Raw genomic sequence first — 21,093 nt, 5'->3', positions numbered from 1 at the left:
TATTTTGTATACCATTGCTTGCCGGCTTTTTGTTGTTTGGTTTTAGTTTGTAATCGAGTTTCGTTTGGATTTCGTTTTTGTTTTTTTTTTCTTTATGAAAGAGCAAAAGAGCGTAGAACAAAACTAATTCATACAATAAAATACAAATATAATAATAATTTACATACATTCATATAATTTATATGTACGAGTATAGTAAAATTTACGTTTTCATTTTATCGCTTTTGTTTTCCAATATAAGTTATATAATAATATGCATCTAAATTTGTGTCTCCTCGGTATCATTTCCTTTGCTGTGTGAGTGGGTGTATGTGTGATCTGTTTGTGTCTGTGTTAAGTTAGCTATATTTATGGTAAATACATACAAATATGCGCCTATCCATTTAGATTTATCTGAGACGCAGGAATCGAAAGAGCTTTGAGTCAGAACGATTCAATAACCCAGGCAATTGGAAATTGTTTTCATGATTGTTTAGTAATCAACACTTTTAATTTATAAATAAGAAATCTTTTTCGATAACAAATTCTCCTGGATCTGAAGAACTCGCGCTGTTTTTCGAATTTGCGAAATTTAAAAGTTAGAAGGTTTCGTGAGTACCTAGCTCTGATCGAAACCTCTTTAGATCCATGCTGGCCTCTACTATATATTACTTATTAAGTTAGAGCATTGTTTTTGCTGCTGGGTGGTGTTTGGGTTGTGGATTGTGTGACTTGGAGGGTGTACAAAAAAATGTAAACAGTTCTACTCAGGGACTACGAATACAATATCGAAATGTGATTAAGTAAGCATACATATATAAAGTAAGGTAAGTACATGGGTATGCGGTATATGGTTAACTAATTGGATAAGTACGATCGCAGGGTAATGCATAAATAGGTGCTGCCCTTGGATTTGCACGAAAAGTATATTAATATTTGTACGATACGCTATAGACAATAATAATTAGCATACACAATCAAATAGATAATAATTAATTAAGTTTGAAATTGAGTTCTGACTTTTTTTTTTATTTTGATTCATGGATCTTTGTTCTTCCGCACACACATATATATAAAGTTGGCTTACATATATATGTATGTATATATATGCATAACGGTTATCGATTTTCTTATGCAAAAAATTTATTTAAATATTCTTTCGATTTTTTGTTTTACTTTTATTTTTGTTTACTTAGTTAATTAGTTTGGTTTGGGCGCGTTCCGTCTGACAAAGCGGCTACGTATGTTTGTTTTGTCTTCTCCTTATTAATATTATTACTTTTTTAAACTAATTTCTTGAATTTTGCAAATAATTCAACGTTTTTTACTGTTTAAATCTAAAGCAATTTCCATTGTGCCAACTGCTTGTAAAAAGTCCCTTGACTGCTTGCACTGCTTGCACTGCTTACCGTGTCATTTGCCTTAGGCGACCATAATATTTTTGTATTTCTGGTTTCTTAACGCTTTTTGGCTTGTTTTTCGCTTATTTCTGTATTTTTGCATAATCTGTCGCATGTTTTGTCGATGCTTACACACTAGATTGAAGTTTCATATTCGCTAATATGCATGCAATCGTCTTCTTAGCTTAGATTTTGGTATCGATGAAATCGTCTTACGTGTCTAGATTTTAGTGTATATCAATAAAAATGTTGGAAGTTGATTTTCGGGTGTAGCTTTTTTGGGCGTTGTTAAAACGCTTCACTTTCGCTTTCGGGTCTTTTACGGTTTTCTATCTTCAAATTCTTCGTTTTGGTGTTGCTCTGTTACGGTTTTCGATTCTGTTAACGGGGCTATAATTCCATATTTTCGCTATCCTGGCCATACAAATAGACATGTACATTTATATATATATAAATATGTATTTGTTGTATTTAATTTTTAAATGCATTTCATGCTTAGTTGATGATTTTCATTGTTGGGTTCAGTTTTAGTTTTGCATTCTGCTGTTTGTTTTTATTGTTTTGTTTTTATTTTTGACTAAAATTAATATCGAAGTACTTTTGTCAACTGATCGGTGTGTGGGTTTTCATATTTCTGCGTGTGCTTTTCGGTTTTTATTTAGCTGACTTTAAACTAATATGCTTCGGTTAATATGGGTCTCTTATTTGTTTTTGTTTCTTATTTGGGTAAATTGTAAGTGGCGGCGTAAGTGCCATGAATGAATGTGACCGAGTCGCTGAGTTGCGATTTGTACAACTGCGTTCCGTTCGCCTCCCTCCATCCGATATATATATATATAAATATATATATATAGTAAGTCAGCATGGGACAAAACAGCCAACTCGCGTCACATCTCCATATTGCTTTTGTGAATGACACACACGCCTGCGCAGCTGCGTTGCGGCGGTTATTTTGCGGATATTACTTGATTACTTGATTATTCCATATGCCATATTGAGTATTAAGTAGGTTAACTAGTCGCCGGGAAGTGGAAAACGAATCAGCATTCGTTTGAAGATCGTTTTATTTTCTCTGTCGCTTTGAGTCACAACGGCGAACTGCTTATGCTAGCGAGCAGTTAACTGCTTGCATGCAGTTCTATTTCGAGGACTTACGGTCTTCTGCTGATTTCTCTTTTCTAGGTAATTTTAGGTATTTTTTTAATGTATTTCACATTTTACTTTGCTCATATTCCTTTGAATTTCGTGATTCCGTAGTGGATCCTCGTGATTCTCTTATCCATGTGTATTTTGTGTATATCGTTATACATACTTAATACAAATATATATATGTATATATATATTTAATAAATTTTACTATAAATCTTTGTTTAAAAAATTTTACATCATTTATATTATATATTTAAAAATTTGGTGTTTTCAATTTGCGTTCGCAACTACCTCTTAACTTCAGTTGCTTGCTTTTGTTTGGTTTTCCTTGGTTTTCCCTAGTTTAAAGTTAGATTTATTTTTTTCTTGTATTTATTATTTTGTAGTGTTTTATCGCCTCATGGCCGATTGCCATGTAGATGTGGCCTGACCCTTAAGCCCTAAATACACAAAAAAAAGTTTTGCTTGCTAAAAATGTTCATATCTCCACTTGGATTTCTCGCCATCGGTTAAACTACAGACACACACATTGATTGTTAGTGGACTCTACTAAATAATCTCGGATTTGAAAACTAGAATATCGGACTGGGAAATCGAATTTATATAGATGCGCGTACATATAGTTCGTGTTCAGTTAGATATTTATTTATATAGGCGTAAAACTTAGTTAAAACTTAGTTATACTTTAGAGAGCGTTGAAACATAGTTTGTATTTTAATTATGTTTGTATAAATGCGAGTGCTGTTGTTGTGTGTTCGGTGTGGTATGGGGTGTGGAGCGATTTGCACGGCTGAAGTTCCGATTTTGGCTGGCTATAATTCGATATACCTTCGATCCGATCCAATTATTCAATGATCACTTCAACTATGAAAGCGTTTTTTCCTGCAATATTGCCAATTTTCAGGTGGGTTGAGATTAGAGCTGACAGAGCATCGACAGTAAATAGATAGTGTTATCGAAAACATCGGGAATATCGAACGGACTATCGAAAACTTTAAAGATAAGAAATCTGGTCCTAATAAGTTATCAGGTATGTTATACAACCACAATTTTCGATTGTGACAGAAAAACCTTGATTGTTGGCTTCAGAAATCGCAATCGATGCTACCAATAGAACAATCGATATCTTGCCAGCTCTATTTTAGGTGTGTGTGTGTGGATATGTGAGGAAAAAAGAAAACAATTTTTTGTGTTTTAGTTTTTTGTGTTTTTTTCTTTTTTTTTGCATAGTTTTTGGAATAAGTCACACATTTATTTAATAATAAATATATATTTTTAGTTGTAGTAATGTTTTTTTGTTGTTTGGTTTTGTTTGGTTTCGCTTGGTTGCATTCAATAAGTTATAATAATTATAAAAATGGAATAATAAGTAGGCGTAATAATATATAATGTAATATAATATAATAAGTTTTCTTGGTTTCATTTACTTTGGTTTGCACTTGACGAATACGAATACGAATCTTAGACGACGAAAAAAAGGTAATTAAATCTGGTTACATATATATAATAATGGTTACGTGTGAGTGGGTATGGGTGCTGGGGTTTTTTGTTGTTACGTTTGGAGAATATATCGCGGCTTTATCTTCGATTTTCGTTTCGTCTTCGAGTGTAAATCATGGCGAATCGAATTAAATATAAGAGCTGAATAGCACTAGAATTAATGTAATGTAATGTAATGTAAGGTAAGGTTGCGAAACGAACACAAAATACAATACAATACAATACAATATATTTATGCATATCCATTATAATAAGTACTTAGGTAAGCTGAGAGAGTTATGTAGGTAAATCTTAAATCAATAGACATTAAATCATTTGGTTAGCTTGTTTAAATACTTTGTTTAATTGAATATAATCGAATTGAATTACATATACATAAGTTTAAAAAAAAATAGTTACTATATATTGCGACTTAGATCATTTTCATTCATATTTTTGCGGTTTTTTATTTTTCGTTTTTTGTTTTGTTTTCCCTTGACCCTATTACCTTCTCATAATTCTCATTTGTCAATTTATAGACAGTTGTCTTGCTCATCTTTTTTCTAAAGTTTGCCTTAGTTTCTGTGTTGTGTTTTTTGGTTGCCTCATTCAAGCTTTGTTTTTTTTTTTTTTTGTTCGTTTTTGTTTTTTGGTTTCTTGTTTTAGTCAATTAAATTAAATTATATAGATGGAAATAAATCAATTTTCACTAAGATTTCATTAGAATTACAATCATAATAATTTCGTTTAGCGTACAAATCAAATGATAGACGTATCATAACTCGCGCTAATTTTCGCAATTTCGACTACACTGTCATTGTCCCATATCATATTAGATCATATCATATCAGATCAGAACGATCTATAGTCTAGGTGTCGTCAAATCAAACAGATCGTGGAGTATTGGAAAGGTCTAGTCCAGATTGGCGGGTTCGCCTAAGTGGTTTTGGTCTTGTTAGTCTTAAAGCTGACCTGGAGCACCCGATTGCCCAGGGTATATCCGTTCAGGGACTGGATGGCCACCACGGCCTCGTCGTAGTTGGTCATGGTAACGAATCCGAATCCCTTGCACTTGCTGGTCTGCAGATCCCGGATCACCTTCACCGACTGAACGGCCCCGAAGGGACCAAACAGCTGCCACAGCACATTCTCCTCGGTCTCCGGGGCCAGGTTATAGACGAATATACACCATCCCGATCCGGTCATTGCGTTTCCCGGCAAGATTGAGTTGGCCAGTAGGTCGCCAGCCAGCGGTGAGTACCTAAAGTGCAGTTGCGATTCAAGCCGGTGGTGAGATAAACAAATTAAATTAGTTGAGTGCATTAGGTGCCATTGCATTACATCAATATGAATATCAGGTACTCTCCTATGCCCTCCTATACACTTAACTATGGGTTGTCTTTCGATTTTTGGGTTTCTCATAAGGCACATGCTGAGTTACATGGTAAAAACTTTCTATCCATTTTCATATTTTTCTTAGAATTTAAAAAAAAAACTTTAAAAATGTATTCGTTAAAGTACCTAAGGTACTAATTTTAGTATTTTTCCTACATTGTACTTAAACTTTGAAAAAAAAATTCAATTGTTTAGTCCTAGAGCTTCCAGTATGAGCGATGAAAAATAAATTTTGTACACCCAATACTCTTACCTCTAGATGTTTAAGGTACATGCACACATGAATTTATTTTGGTATTTTTTTTAAATATTAATGTTGGTGTCCTTTTCATATATGTAACTAACAGATAAAAACGTAACCATATAAATAATATATTTCTTTTCCCTCCTATTAAAGTTCAATAAAATTTCAAGGTTTAGCCCCTTTGACATCTTTCATTTTATGGAACATGCTAAAATAAAACTGATAATTATAAAGTTGATTTTAACAAAATTAAAATAACATTATAAATATGATGTTTTGATAATAATTTATCATACTGAGAATGTTTAAATCAGGATAATAAACATTGTTTAGGAATCAAAGGTAACTTTCACATGCAAACGAAACAAACAAGAAGCCAAATCTGTGTACGAAAATGAAAGAAAATTATAAGTGTAAATATATACAAACGTTGTATATATGTATCAACAATATTGCTAGACATTTATATATTTTTGAATATATTTCTATGTTTCAGCCAAATTAATAGATTAACAAAATAGCAACTCGCACAGATAAAATAAACAAGATCAAATAATTCACCTTCGCAGACCCCTGTTAATCGCTAACAAGGAACTCTTTCCAATGCTAAAAATGATGATAATAGACAAAGAAAGAAAAAAGAAGTAGCAAAATTGTTTGGATAATAAGATTAAATTAATTAGTCAACGAAATGGCAAAATATACGTACGCACCAACAGAAATTAAGAACTTATTTTATGTTAACTTAGGAATTTTTACTTATGAATATAATCGGGAAACTAATATTCCATCAGGATTAATTATATAATAGTTTTAAGCGTATTGTTTATCTCTATGGTACATAAGGAACTCAGTATTTATGCTCACAAGAAATTGTGCCATAGTTAAATTTTATAGATTTCTTCTTCATTCAATTAGTTAAGTACTGAATATCGTTAAAACATTTTTTTTATAAAGATGATATTGATTAACCACTCCTCAAGAATTATGATATGATGAATTTATTTGTTCGCAAAATATACTTGCATACATATAATTTTTGTTAGCATTAATACTGAGTCCTACGATATGTTTTTCCCTATATAGTATCACTCAGTTTCTCCTTGTCTGGGGTTATAATACGAACCTTATGCGACCGGCGGAGGGCAGAGCTCCGGCCAAACGTCGGGTGGCCGCTGCCGCCTGGGGAGTCAAATAGGCGGTGAGGGGCGGGGCGATCTGGGCCTTGGCGCTATTGCTCGGATTATTGGCGAACTTAACGGTGATCGGTTCGGCGTAGCCCTTCGGGGTCTTCCCATTCAGCTCCTGGATGGCCCGCTCGGCTTCGTTGCGCTGATCGAACCGGATAAAACCGACGCCCTTCGATAGACCTAGAAATTAAATTAAGTTATTATTATGAAACTAATATATATATACATATATGTATTATAAAGGGTCCATGAATTATTATTATCATAATATTATAATAATTATATAATATGTTTTCAATCTCATTATTATAATCATAAAACTAATATGATTTTGATTTATGATTTATTATGATAATAATATTATAATAATAAGTTGATCTGCATTAAATTATAATATATATTTTAGTCCCATATGATATCATATCAACCATTATTTTTACTTAACTATCGTTAATATGAACACCAACACTCACCAGAAATATTATCACAGAGTATACGAGATGTAATTATTTTGCCGAACGAAGCAAACATCCCCTCCAAGTCTGGTTGTGATAGATTTTTCGGAAGACCCGATACATATAAATTAGCACCCTTAATGGATTCTGAGCTTGGACGGGCGTATGATACTTTAATAACCTTATTCTGCAAACGCAGACCGTTCAGGGTGTTCACAGCCTTCTCAGCATCCTCGGCCCGTACGTAATTAACAAAGCCGTAGCCCAGACTCTGACCTAAATCGAAACGAAGATAAATGTTAGGCACATGATAATGCAAATATTTTAGGGATTATTTCGGAGTACTTACCTTGCTGCAGTGCCGGGTTGAGAGCGGTCAACGATGCTGGCAAGACTGAAAGTGAGTGTACAAAAACATGAGTTTTGAATATTTATACAGTCAGTTTTAGAACAAAACATGCATGGTATTCATTTAAAATAATTAGTCAAAGGTTTAAATAAGGTATATATAAATAAAAAAAGCATTTGGGTAACTGATGTACTAAAAGTTTCACTTTTTAATGTGAAAGTTTTGTTATTCAAATTCTTACAAGGGTAACTGATGTACTTTTTAATGTTAAAGTTTTGTTATTCAAATTCTTACAAGCATACAACTAAAATATATTTATATTTTAGAACTAACATATAATTAAAAACAAAATTGTTCGATTTATTTAAGACATCAACACATTAAAATTGGCCAAAATATAGTAGTAAAAAATTGTATAACTTTAAAATAACATCTTAAATAGTATTTGAGAAACACACCCTTAAAAACTGGAAGTAGACGGTGCATTGGCAGCCTCGCGAAATTTCGAAAATTGGGATAATCTCTTATAAAATCAATTACAAAAAAACATTTAGATATATGGTACTTAGAGATGGCAAGGCCGAGATACTTTTAAGAAATTCTGCGCTGCCCATGCACCGTTTACAGCCAGCCAAAGGGGCCGAAAAATAGGAAAGTAGTGGTAGAAGCATTGGTCAATATTTACCCAAATTACCTGAGACTTTATCACGCACCAGTTTGCAACTCTCGAGCTCACCGATGCTGGAGAAGAGCGATCGCATCTCCTCCTGCGTCATGGTTTGCGGCAGATAGTTGACGATCAAATTGGTGCGCGACTCATCATTGCTGCCGTCCACGGAGCCATTGGCACTGCCGTTCTTCACTATGTCCATGGCGTTGGTCATCCTGATCCTGTCCTGATTTAGTCCTCTTGGTTAGTAGCTAATCTCACTGCTTGGTTGGTTTTTCGCTTAAAAGTTACGGGGCTGCTTGTCGGGGTATCTTATGCGTTTTTTTTTTTTGCTCCTGCGCTTTGCACAACTGCTTTTTCCCGCCGATCTTACTTGGTTTTATTCTTTTTTTTTGGGGGGGTTTTTAGATCAACTACGATCGCGAAAAAAATGTATTTGCTTTTTTATGTTAAGTTTAGAGCGTTCTCTGTCTAAAACGTTAAAATTTTATTTATGCTTGAGTTAGGTTTTACTTTGATTTGTGTTTTTTGTTTGGTTTTCGTTTAGATAAAAGAGTAAATTTTGCTAAATGTGTTTACTTTTTCTTTTTTTTTTGCTTCTCCGAATGTTAAAGTTTATTATGACCTTTAGTTGTAGTTTTTTTTTTTTTTTGGTATTCTTTTTCGTTTTCTTTGTTATTTTTTATAAAATTGCAAAAATGCAAAAAGATAGCAATAATTTGGTTTTTCCTTTTATTATTCTTTTACTAAATTTGCGCTGGTGTTTGGTTTTTTCTTTGACTGGAACTTAGCTTTGGTTTTCAAATATACATTCATATATCGTATATATATAGTTAGTTGTGTTATCCGTTATCCTCTTGTATATAAGTACATATACCGCTTGAATATGATTATTCGTTTATGTTTGCTTTAAATTTATAGTAGTTGGTTTTATTTGGTGGTGTTTGGTTTTTGTTTACTTTCCGTCCTATTTCTTTTTGCCTCGTCTGTTTGCTTTTTCCTCTTCAGTTAAAAAATCTGCCTTTTTTGAGGGTGATCCGTGTCTTTTCCTTGATAAATGATGGCTGTTCGATTGCTCGCTCGTTTTCACTCAATCTGCAAGAAAGAATGGGAAAATTTCAAGTTTTGTAAAAGATCGACTTCTGACTTTTACTTATTCTCTAAAAAAATTAAAAAATGAAATAAAAATTGTAAGTCTAACATGTTTTATATCTGAAGAAAGCTGTTGTGATATAACATTTTTATTTTTTTTTAACTAGAAGATATTTACAGAAAGCTAATATTATATATTTGTTTTATAAAAGTTTCCTTAAATATAAAACAAAATTGTTTTAAAAGTTCTTCCCATTGGGTTATGGAATAGCCCTATTTATTTAGTAGACAATCAGTACATATTGATTTTTACAAAAAGTAAATTAGCCTATATGGTTAATTTCAGTAAATAGCTGTTGTATTATACCATTTTTAATTTTGTTTTAACTCAGAGATTTTTACAGTTTGTTTATACTATAGATTTGTTGAATAAAAGTTCCCCTTAATATACAAAAATATAGTTTTAAGAGTTTATTGGGTTATGGGATAGCCCTCTCTATCTCGATTGATTTCGCTCGACTTCCAAAAAAAATGTTGTAAATTAGCTGCGAACTTGTGTAATCTTTTCCGAGGGTAATAACACTAGCACTTTAGCACTTTTTAGCTGGAAAACCTTTTCAAATGCCATCTCATTTTCGCGGACCCTGCAATTTGACAATATGTTTGCCATCCCGATGAAAAGTGCCCGATAAGCGCGTTTCACACACGACTTGGCAAGGACATCGAATGACTACTGTCACCATAATCACCACCTTTACCACTACAGTGAGCACCCTCGGTGAACACCACCCCCACCCCCACTGGCATACCACAGACAAGGGTAAGTCAGCGCCGAAATCTGTTTATCAAACGACAAAGCAACTCAACTCGATTTTTTTCTTCCACTTTTTGTCGGCACAAAGTATTCGCCTAATGGCTTGGAATTTAATTAAATCGCTGTAGGTAAATGCCAAATGGAATCCCATGTGATATATGATATAAATCGAAAGATGCTAACCCTGCACATTTGGCGATCCCTTCAACGGCTGGGAACAATGGCAAATGGCAACCGAATCGCATTAAAAAAATACGTGTCAAATGGCAACTTGCGTTTATTACAAAACGGGGGAAATGCCTCACACGTGCATATTTCTTTCAACATTGCGGAAATTACATTTGTAACGAAGATTAAAGCTTGAATCATTTATGATTCAAATGTGACATGGGAAACCAAAAATGTTTAATTTAATTACAGAAATATTTTTAGAATTACTGTATATTTTTAGGAATTTTAAAATATGTTTTTTACATTTTAATATATTTCAAGATTGGTGTATTCTTTGTAGGACTTAAAAAAATATGTGTTTTCTTAATCAGTCTCATAAATTTTTATTTTAGCTAACAAAAAAGTTCGATGGGCCATGGCATTTTCAAAAAATCTGATTCGGGCTTACTTTTATAAAATATACAAGTGTTAATATATCCAAAAATTAAAGTTTAGCTTGATTGGTTGTCCAAAATTAAAATTAATCTATTTATTTAATTTTTACAATAGTGAATTTCCTAGTTCACATTGGAATAGTAGAACAACATTCTTCCAATTTGTATACTTTTGTTTCCAATTGGAATTTCTTTAGGGGTTGAAAGAGCAAAAAAAAAGGACTTCCTAGATCCTGGCCTTCGGCATCTGTGTGTGTGTAAAAGGACTGCATTGAAAATAGGGTAAAAACCTGACGCGAAAAACAAACAAACGGGCCGCGTGTCCTGTCATAACGTCCTGTCCTGTCCGGGTTCATTGAACCCCCGTGTGCCTGTGTTTTGGGCTTAGGCTTGGATTTCCCAGTTTTCCTCCCGTGTCCTTTCCACATTTCCCGCTCCCATTCGGTTGCCTTTTTCGCTCTGTGCAAGGATCGTGGCACGTTAATTGAGGTTTGGCTCCCAACAGCTGTTTGCGCGTTCGTTGAACCCGATAAAAGGTGCGATACTGGGTTAAAAGCCAAAAGCACTGAGCGAAAAAGTGTTGGATATGGACTAAATACCATGGGTATGTAAATTAAAAAGAAAGTTTTAATACCCCTGCATTTACACGAATGAAAAATGTGACTAAAATAATATGAATTAAATTTAAATAATATATTTATTATATAGGATATAGTCACCCGAACGGTTAGAATTTTTACCACGACCAAGGAATACATAAAAAATACATTTTTTCCTAATTTCCTTAAAAATAATGGAATTTGTTATGTTCCAACCGATTGTTCCTATCGCAGCTGTAGGATATTTGGCCGGTTGCCTATAATTTTTAACCTGATCAGGGTAATAACATTTATACTGCGAAATTATTCCAAGAATTGTTCTACGGTAATATTATTAATAAATATTTCAAATAATATTATTTCATTTTTATAATTAATATAATATATACTAATATATTATTTTATAAAAATGTGTTTTAAGAACGGTATAAATTTATCCAAGTAATTTATTTATCAGCTCTTGCTAAGTGGCAATAAAATGCTCAAGTTTGCTGAATATTTTTTAACGTTGTCGGTTTTTTCTTGTGTAGTACTGAAGTTAAGGACCGAGATAAAAAGAAAATTGCACAAAAGGCAGCGCGCACAAAAGGAAGTGCATTGGCAGTGCAGAGGGCGGCGCCTCGCCCACAAGGATGCAGGATTCAAGCCGGGGACATCCTTTAATTTCACAGCATGGCGTGACACTGGATAATGCTTACCGCCCCCTCAATCTTCCCCGCCCCCCAACTTGGTTAACCCCCTGAAAAGAAAACGACGAAGGAGAAGCAAAAAATGTGTAATTGACACTTTTGCGCCGATATCTGTGACCTCATTTGCGAATGTGTGTCGGTTGGCATTTGTCGAGGGCCTTGAGGAGGGTCAGGATACACTTATGACTCCTCGAGGCCCTGCCGTCCCATGGGGGAGTCCTGAAGAGAAATACTTATAAGGCAGATATGATGAAATTCTAGAATTTTAAGACACATATATTTCATTGCTAAAATACTTGTGATATCTTGTACGACCTATTATCATATCTTTGTTTTTAATTTCAGTTATATAATACTGTATATAATATTATTATATATATAATATATAATAATAATATTCTATAATAATATATAATATTATAATAATATATAATGTACTGTTAAGGTTAAGACACTCTCGACCTATGTTTCATCAGTCATTATTATAAGCTTTAAAAATCTTTCCAACATTTAATACTAATAGGCTATTATAAAAATAAAGCTTATAATTGTTGTGTTTTCCTTTAAAATAAATTATAAACATTTTCCATAAGTCTTTCGAGCCACCCAATAAGTATCTTATTGCCATTTTCTGCAGCGCAACGAGAACGAAAGAAAAACAAATAAAAGATGTCATGGAAATTTTCAATGGCGCCCCCTTATCGATTTATTTTGGCTAGGAATAAATATAGACGGCTTGATAAACTTGATTAGATCATGGCATTTACCACTTACGTGCTTTGTCGGCGAGGCGGAATCGAGAAATTCGGTGAGCGAGGTGCGGTTGAGAAGTAGCACTGTCATACAGTGAGTTTGAGGGGGGGACTGACTATATAATAGATGTATATTGATTGCACAAAAAAACTTTCATTCGCGTCGACTCGCTCACTCGCTTTCTCTCTCTCTCTTTCTTTATTTGGCCTGCACGCTCCTTTGTCCAACGATTTCCTGGCTATATAGTATATATATATAACTTATATGGCCGATTGGGGGGATCTAAATCTCGCGTAGTTTTATGGTCAGACACTCGAGGCACACACTCGAAAAAAATTGGGAAAGAAATTGGGATTTGACTAGGGTCTGTGAGTGACTTGCCCAAGTGTTCTATAATATATTGCACGATTATCGAAGTCGAGTCCCGGGAAATTGCACGGTTTTATTGCTTTGTTTAGTTTTTAGTTTCTAGTTTTTAGCATATAGTTTTTAGTTTTGGGTAAAAAACCGAGAACACAACAAATTCGTAACTGAACATACATATATAGAAGTATATATACAACACAAAAACCGGTGCAGAGGAGTAAAAAATTATAAATGAATGTTCTCGAACGAGAAACACAACCGAATGGAATCAAAACCGAACGAAAGCAACGAACGAACACGTACGACTGAATCGAATGGAGGAATACGGCGTCAGGACTTGGGCCTCAGCCCGAAATCCGCACATATATGTGTGATATAGATGTATCCTGGTAACCTTGCATCCTTGTCGCCGGCCCCCAGAGGCAGCGATGGGTGCAATAGAGACAGAGCGATCCGGCGGAACGAACGAGAGCACAGGACACTACCACCACCGAATGTCCTTGCACCGGTCTCCCCCTCTTCCTCTCTCTCTCTCTCTCTCTATCGCTATCCCTGTCCCTCTCTAAAGTCCTGCCGGTACACACCCTTTTTGGGAGAGCGCAGGACGCACACACAGACAGCGAAGAGAGAGCGAAAAATTGATGGGGTGGATCATTAAGCGAGGTGGGGCAGAAAGAGTCCTTGCACCATGCGCGGATCCAAAGGGGGGCGGTATATAGGAAACAGATCCCCCCACTCGGGTCAAAAAGTATAGGTAGTATGTATTTTATTCTATTTTTTTTTATTTCTTCTTAACAAATGTTTTTTGTTCACCCCCCCACAACCAAATTTTAGATCCGCCACTGCCTTGTACCTAAACAAAAAAGGAGGAAGAACGCTATAGTCGAGTTGCTCGACTATCAGATACCCGTTACTCAGCTAAAGGGAGATGGAGATATGCAAGCAGCAAAGCGAGATTGTAAAGCGACACCTACCTCGGATTTCAATATTTTGTTATGTGGGCGGCAGACAGACTTAAGCGTTATGGGCGTGTTTAGGGTCAATCGATAGGTATTGACGAGACCAATACATTTCAGTTAAAATTTTTTTTCTAGCGTAACAACTGTAGGATCCACAGTTTTGGGCGGTCTATGGGCGTCAGAGGGGGCGTGGCATGTTCGCGTGACAAGGTTGCGCTGCTTTCGAAGATAAGGAATCTAAATCTAAAATCTCAACCCTCTAGCTCTTATACTTTCGACTCGACTAGTGATGCTGATCAAGAATATATATACTTTACAGGGTCGGAGACGCATCTTTCTAACTGTTACATACTTTTCCCCGAATACAATATACCCTTTTACTATACGAGTAACGGGTATATTTTCAAACTGGCAGAAATAATATTTTTCCTTGCCAGCTTTCAATTCATTTCTAAAGTTTTTTGTTTTGTCTTGGGATATAAAAAATGCAATCCAAGGTTTTATGAGAAGCTTATAAATATGTTTTTAAAATAAATAAGTTTCAAGATTTACTAAGAATGGTAAAAAGATTTTATTTAACTTGTTAAAGCTGTCCCAAAGCTTATAAAATCCATTTTATTAGAAATAATATTATTATTTTAACCCAAAATATATAAAAATCATATTTATTTAATTTTACTTCATATATGATTTCTAGAAAATACTTGAAGTGTACTTTTAGCTGTTGGTATGAGCAGGGGCTCGAAAACTTGACTCAATGTGAATGATGCAAATTATATCAGGCTGAGATAATGGGACAGGACTCTCACCCTACGAAAAACTCACCCAATGTTTTTGTCTGAGCTTCAAGGAAAACATGTAAAAGTGTGGGACTTAATGGTCATATATATCTGGGCTTTGTTATATTGTAAGGATTAGCTTAAAATAATCGGTCGAAAATATGCACTTCCAATAATTTAAGCTGGAGTATATGAATTATTTCTGTGCATATAAGCCGCAGCTTTAGTTTTGTTTTCACTAAAGAGGTAAAAGTAATTTTTTAACATATTCAAATCGTAGATGCTCGTTATAAAATTAAAAATAACAAGTTCCAGGCTTACCAACATATTTATAAAAATAATATAATTACTAAAAGTATCTTACGGATTTCGATTTACAGCCGTTATTTTGTAATAATTTATTTGATGAGATCTATAAATCGTTATAAGTTTAGCATCGAGTTTAAAAACAACTTGATAGACAACTTTTATAGATAAATTCTGGAAAAACAGACTCAGACAGACGAAAAAGTTTTTCCCCCTTCTGCTGGGCTTTTCTTTCCCTTCCCACTTTTCCTGTTTTTTTAAGATAAAGGGAGAGTGAGAGAGAAGAAGAGGAAGGGAGAGAGAGTAACTTTTCGGGGGGTTGAGGTTAGGAGGAGAAAAAATAAAGAGAGCACCTTGCAACCGAGGAATATTAATCAGGCGCACACACAGATACACTTGCCTCTCACACACACAGCGGCAAAGGGTCCTTTACACACACATGCAGCATCTCTCTTTCTCTCTCACACAAGCACATGTGCAAATTCCGCTCACACACACAGCTTCCGTGTTATAAATAATGAAATTTCAACATTTCGCTTGACAACAGCAAAGAGAAATTTTGGGTGTTTTTTTTCGCAAGGGGTGGGTGGTGAGTGGGCGGGGAGTGGGTGGTGAGTGGGTGGTTGGGTGGCTTTCACTGGAGTGGCAACCGTTTGCTTCGTTCTTTTTTAAGGACTCTGTGTACTTTTTCGCCCTATTCCTTATTTTCTTTGAATTTCCTTTGGCTGGCGTTCTTTTTCTGTTTTTTTTTGCATAGGCTCTTGAAGATAATTCTGTTTATCCTTTGACCCAATTCGTTTAATTTGATGGGAGTTGATGTTGATGTTGTTGCTTTACTTTTCGAGCTCGTTATTTTTTTGCTAGCTAGAGATAAACGGTTTCCGAGTTTAGTTGGGGAAATTATAAGTGGGCGTTTGGGCGTGGCTGGGCCTTGAGTTATTTCTACAGATAATTTTTTGCCAAAGAAAAAATATTGCGCTGAACTAGTTTCAACCTACTGAAACATTATTTTATTGAACATATTAAAAATTCTTTAATTCTAAATAAAGGTTTATTTTAAGCATTTTGATACGAGTTCGGTACTTATAATATTTTTAAAGGTGGCACAGTTGTTAAATGCTTATCAAAAGTCTTTTGTAAAATGTAACATTCTTTTGTTTAATTTTCCGATCTGAGAAATAAAACATTGGAATGGTATATATCGTGGTTTTATAATCAGTACCATTTTGAAATATTTTAATTATTTGAAGTTCCAAATATGTGTTTTATAATAGACGGAATACAAATGTGTATTATAAAGAAAAATAAATACTTGTTCGGTGTATTATTTTAACCTACAGATTTCAAGATCAGTAAAAATATTTGGTTAAGGTATGGAGATCATTTTAACTTACAAAAACCGTAGGTTCCATTTTTTTCCGTGCACATAATTAAAAGTCAGCCCAAAACACAGGTCAACCCTTCGTTATGAATATGGTGCCATATGTCTTAATTTTCGTAAAATATTTTCCAATTCTAAAGTATACACGGATGTGTCAAAATGTTGTAAAACTTTTGGACAGCTCGTCCGAAGAACCTGTATAACCCGTTTCGCACAGAAAGCTAACCCGTTCCCGGGAACAATAGGTAAGTAAAAAAAACCGAAACAGAACCAGAACCAATCGATTTGCATTTTCCCGTTTCCCAAGTTATGTAACACTTTCGTTAGGGAAACGGGAAAAGGGGGAGGTCCAACCACCACAGCTTGGCACCACCACCAATGCGATCGAGCATCATTATCCTTGCAGCTGCTGTTCCAAAAGGATCTTGAACTTTGGTTCGACTCGCTGCAATTTATGGCTCTGGCGACTTATTGACATTATTGTGATTTCGCAGGGGTTTTGCCGTCTAGAATTTTGCACATTCGTGCGTTTGGAAAATCATTTTTGTTTTGGCACACACACGCAACGAAACACTGAGAAAATTGTCGTGTAATCCCGGTGTGTAAGCCTCAAAGAGGGTGGGTTTGATTTGTGCCCGGAAAATCGTTTTTCCAAGCCCGAGGGAAAATTGGTTCTCAAAGACAACGGCTTAAGAGAAAATTTAGAATTTTATAATTCACTAGGAAAGGGGAACTTTTAAAAAAGTCATTCAGTTGGCTACATTTGAACCAAATAATTTGTAATAAATTATATTATTATTAATATTAAACAAAGGTTTTTTATTGGTATTAAAATGAAAGAAGTAAATTGTATAATTTATTTTTTAAGAAAAAAAATAAATTTTATGAAAGCACATTTAAATTAATCGTCCGTTCAACTTAAAGCCATACAATAAAATTTATTCGAGTAGTACGGCATTTGTTAACTTTTAAAGCATTTTACCATGCTGGATTGGTTCCTTCACTCGTTAGCCCCTTTTGTACGGGCTTTTCCTTTTATGTGGAAAATGGGAAATGGGCGTATGGGATGTCACGCCCTTGGGCGCTGCATTTTCGATTGCCCTCAAATTAATTTGCACCCTGAATTCGCTACAAATGATCGGCATTGTTTAAAGGGTTCATTGCACCCGGCATTCAATTGGACTCGAGATTGGAATTGAAAATTATCCCATTCTTATTCCAGTCAGGTAAAGTAGTTCGAGGTCCCCAATTGTGTCATTATGATAAATTGGCTTTTTAATGTCCAGAATATGGCAATGCCCAGATAAAATACAAATGGTTAATATTGTAAGTCTATTTACCAACATTCTTAACATTCTGTCGTATTTATTGTATGATAATCTAGAGGAAGTTTACGCAAACCTGTCTTTAAAAAAAATGCCAAGGTACCCATTTTAACTTTATAACCCTTTATAACTTTTTTATTGAAATTTTGGACTCATCGACGTAAAATTCAACGGAAAAGGAAAACATTTTAATAAGATTTTGTCGACCAGTGATATTTTCAATAATTAAAAAAAAAAGCTATTGCTAAAATATTTTTTTTGTATGTATATTAAGTATACTATATTTTCATAATACTATACTATAAAATATTTGTTTTATATTAAGCAAATACATCAAATGTAACATTTTTAGCTTGGTCAGTTTTGGTAATTTGTGCGTGCGCCTTGTGCGAGGTATGTATATCCGTGAGGTGCATACATATTCATATCCAATGTCCCGACGATAAGGGTGGCCATCAAATGAGACGTTACGAAAACCGCTCGTCTCATAATTGGACAATCGGCCAGTCTGGGGTTAATTAATGCAGCTAACGAGTTTAAATGAGGAAAATTCTCCAACCACAAGCTGAGTCCAGTGAAAAAAATGCATGTGTGGAAAGCCAAATGGTACTTAGCATTTTTTTAAATTTTATGAAAAGTACAATACATATGCTTCAATAACCAAAAAATTAATTGGCAGTTTATACAAAGCATTTATAATAAAAATTCAAAATTAAAGACCTCTTTTTAGTGTAAATTCAATTTGTATAAAAAAAATGCTTAACAATACATTATTGCGATAAATGAATTACCCCATCTGAATTGGCCAACATAAATGGCAATATATATATCATCACATATCCATCTATATATTCAGCCATATTTTTTTTTGTCCATGTATGTGGACCGTTTTGTCACCTAACCGTAACGAGATAAAAGGAGCAGGAAAAGCGCAGCAGCGCACCACCACAACGACAGACAAGGATAATACACGTACGGGCACCACCTGCATGCTGGCTGCCTCTCGCTCGCACTCGCCCGTCTCTTTCGCTCCGCACTGCTTCTTTCTCCCTCTCCCTCTCCCTATACCTATCTCTCTCCCCCTCTATCTCGCGTGTGTCTGTGTAGGATATTGAACTCTGACACAATGCTATACATACACGAACAACAATTGCCGGCCGGTGGCCATGCGGTCCTGCATCCTTTACCACCCATTCACACACTTGGCGAAAAATATGCACTATTTTAAGTTTTAATTTTTAAGGATCGGTGGGGAAAACCGACCCTCAAATTGAAAGGTACATAAAGTATATTAAAAACTATTAAAACTAAAAATTCCCTTCAGTTTTTTTTTAAATTTATTAAATATCTTATTTTTATCGTCTTATTCTAACGAGGTCTTAATGATCTGATAATAATACAATTTAAAAAACAATTTAAAAGGCTTACCTTCTGCAATAGGACTGAATTTTAAGGTCAATCATTAAAAAAACACTTGATACATTTTTGTACACTATACCATGATCATTTTCAGTTGCTTTTCTTTTATTATTGGTGTCCCTCATTCGCACTGTATCATAATTTCTATTTATAGTAACAGTAGGCTATAAGAAAAAAATACAGTACTATCCAACTTTTCTTCACAGTAAAAATAAGGTAAAAAAAGTTCTTGCCCCAAAAAGATGGCAATATTTTGTCACCTTCAGAAAACGAATAAATGTTATCATAAATAAAACCCTTTGAAAGCAATTTGCAAAAGGTTATATTACTATAACAAAAAATGATATTAACGTTCTGTATCAGAAATGACAGTTGTTGATGTTATTTATAGACATAAGCTCGGGTCGGTTTCACCCCACCCAAAAACAAATATTTCCAGCTTAGATTGGAAAAACATTGCGTTATTAAAACAAAGGACCAAATGGAGTTGGTTTCAGGAAAACTGGTTTTCCTCACTGCACTCCGTTCCAAGTCCTTTTCTCTCTCGCATGCTCTCCCCTTTGTTCTCTCTCTTTCCTAAACGTTATTCTCTCTCTTTCCGCGTGTACGTGTGACTGGTCGTTTGTCTGTGTTTGTGGGGCGTTGTTTTGATTTTCCTAGATTGCGCAATCCATGAACTCGGCTTTTTTTTATCCAACACCAGGAAATGCGAAATTAAAGAGAGAGCTCGCTCTCTACTGCGCATGTATGTGTGCTCCCTTGCTGGCCTGCATGTGTGTGGGTGAGAAAAGGGGCGGGGAAGTGGGTGGTTTTGTGGGTGGCTAAGTCCTGCGCACAAAGCGCGGAAATTGAATTTGCGGCAAAAAGGACTAGGAAAAAAGCAAAAAAAAAAAAAACGAAAACTGCTCCATTGCATTATGTGTGTACATACGCATGTGTGTGCGTTTCTCTCTTTTAGGATTCTGTGTGTGTGTGTGTGTGTGTGTGTGTAGCATAACGACCGGCTTTTGCTTTGGCTTTGTTATTCCGTTAGCACATAAAATGGTTTTTGATGTTTCTCCCTCTTCCTCTTCCCTTGTTTAATATTTTTTTTCCATAAATTGCAACAGATATTTTTTTTTTGCGTTTTGTATGTATGAGTTTGTTTATGTGTAGGTGTTCACATGCCATAACAAATGGTATTAGTAAGTACACATCTTTGTACTCACAAAAAAAAAATAAGCTGAAATGGGAAACAGCAAAATCAGCTGAATAGAAATGATTTTAATTGTCCAGGCAGACATTAACAGCAAAGTGAGATTAGAAAGAGACAAGGAATACCGAATAGAAAGAGACAAAGGGATAAGGGATAAGAGAAAGAGAGAGAGAGAGAGGGAGCAGTGGAACGCCGGCATTAATGTAACAAAAGCAAGAGAAATTAAAGCTTAATTTGCATAATTGAGACTGATAACGAGTCACCCTGTAAAAGTTGCGGATGGCTTTGCCATTCAAGGAAGATCAAAATAAAAGTGCTACGAAATAGTGCATTACTGAAATATAATCAAAAATCGTAGAATACTTTAAACATTTTTTTTTATGAGTTTGGACTATAAGTTGCTTGGAAACTGTTATGGGAGTTATTTTTATCTGAAAGGTTGGCAAAAATAATAATTAAGGAGTATTTTTTTTTGACACCATGTAATTTAAAGTTATACAT

General features: G+C 34.7%; 1 protein-coding gene across 8 annotated transcripts in view; it reads right to left on the bottom strand.

Annotated features, from left to right (window-relative positions):
• Nucleotides 1-2,906: 2,906 nt before the first annotated feature.
• Nucleotides 2,907-21,093, bottom strand: part of LOC119558348 (ELAV-like protein 2) — a 30,616-nt gene continuing 12,429 nt past the window's right edge. For 3 of the 8 annotated variants that reach the window (XM_037871832.1, XM_037871829.1, XM_037871833.1), the window contains exons 3-8: nt 8,326-9,405; nt 7,641-7,685; nt 7,310-7,567; nt 6,773-7,016; nt 6,208-6,252; nt 2,907-5,268 (exon numbers count right to left, since the gene is read on the bottom strand). In XM_037871832.1, the coding sequence (XP_037727760.1) occupies nt 4,944-5,268; nt 6,208-6,252; nt 6,773-7,016; nt 7,310-7,567; nt 7,641-7,685; nt 8,326-8,524 (1,116 nt within the window). In that variant the 5' untranslated portion in view covers nt 8,525-9,405 and the 3' untranslated portion in view covers nt 2,907-4,943. Of the gene's footprint in view, nt 5,269-6,207; nt 6,253-6,772; nt 7,017-7,309; nt 7,568-7,640; nt 7,686-8,325; nt 9,406-12,876; nt 13,522-21,093 lie in introns of those variants that run through there. The other 5 variants (XM_037871834.1, XM_037871831.1, XM_037871835.1 and 2 more) reach the window with 5 other exon arrangements.

This window comes from Drosophila subpulchrella, chromosome X, assembly GCF_014743375.2.
Source record: "Drosophila subpulchrella strain 33 F10 #4 breed RU33 chromosome X, RU_Dsub_v1.1 Primary Assembly, whole genome shotgun sequence".
In the NCBI taxonomy this organism is placed as follows: Eukaryota; Metazoa; Arthropoda; class Insecta; order Diptera; family Drosophilidae; genus Drosophila; species Drosophila subpulchrella.
Note: the sequence above shows the minus strand (reverse complement) of the source record. Positions and strands in the feature narration are given on the sequence as shown.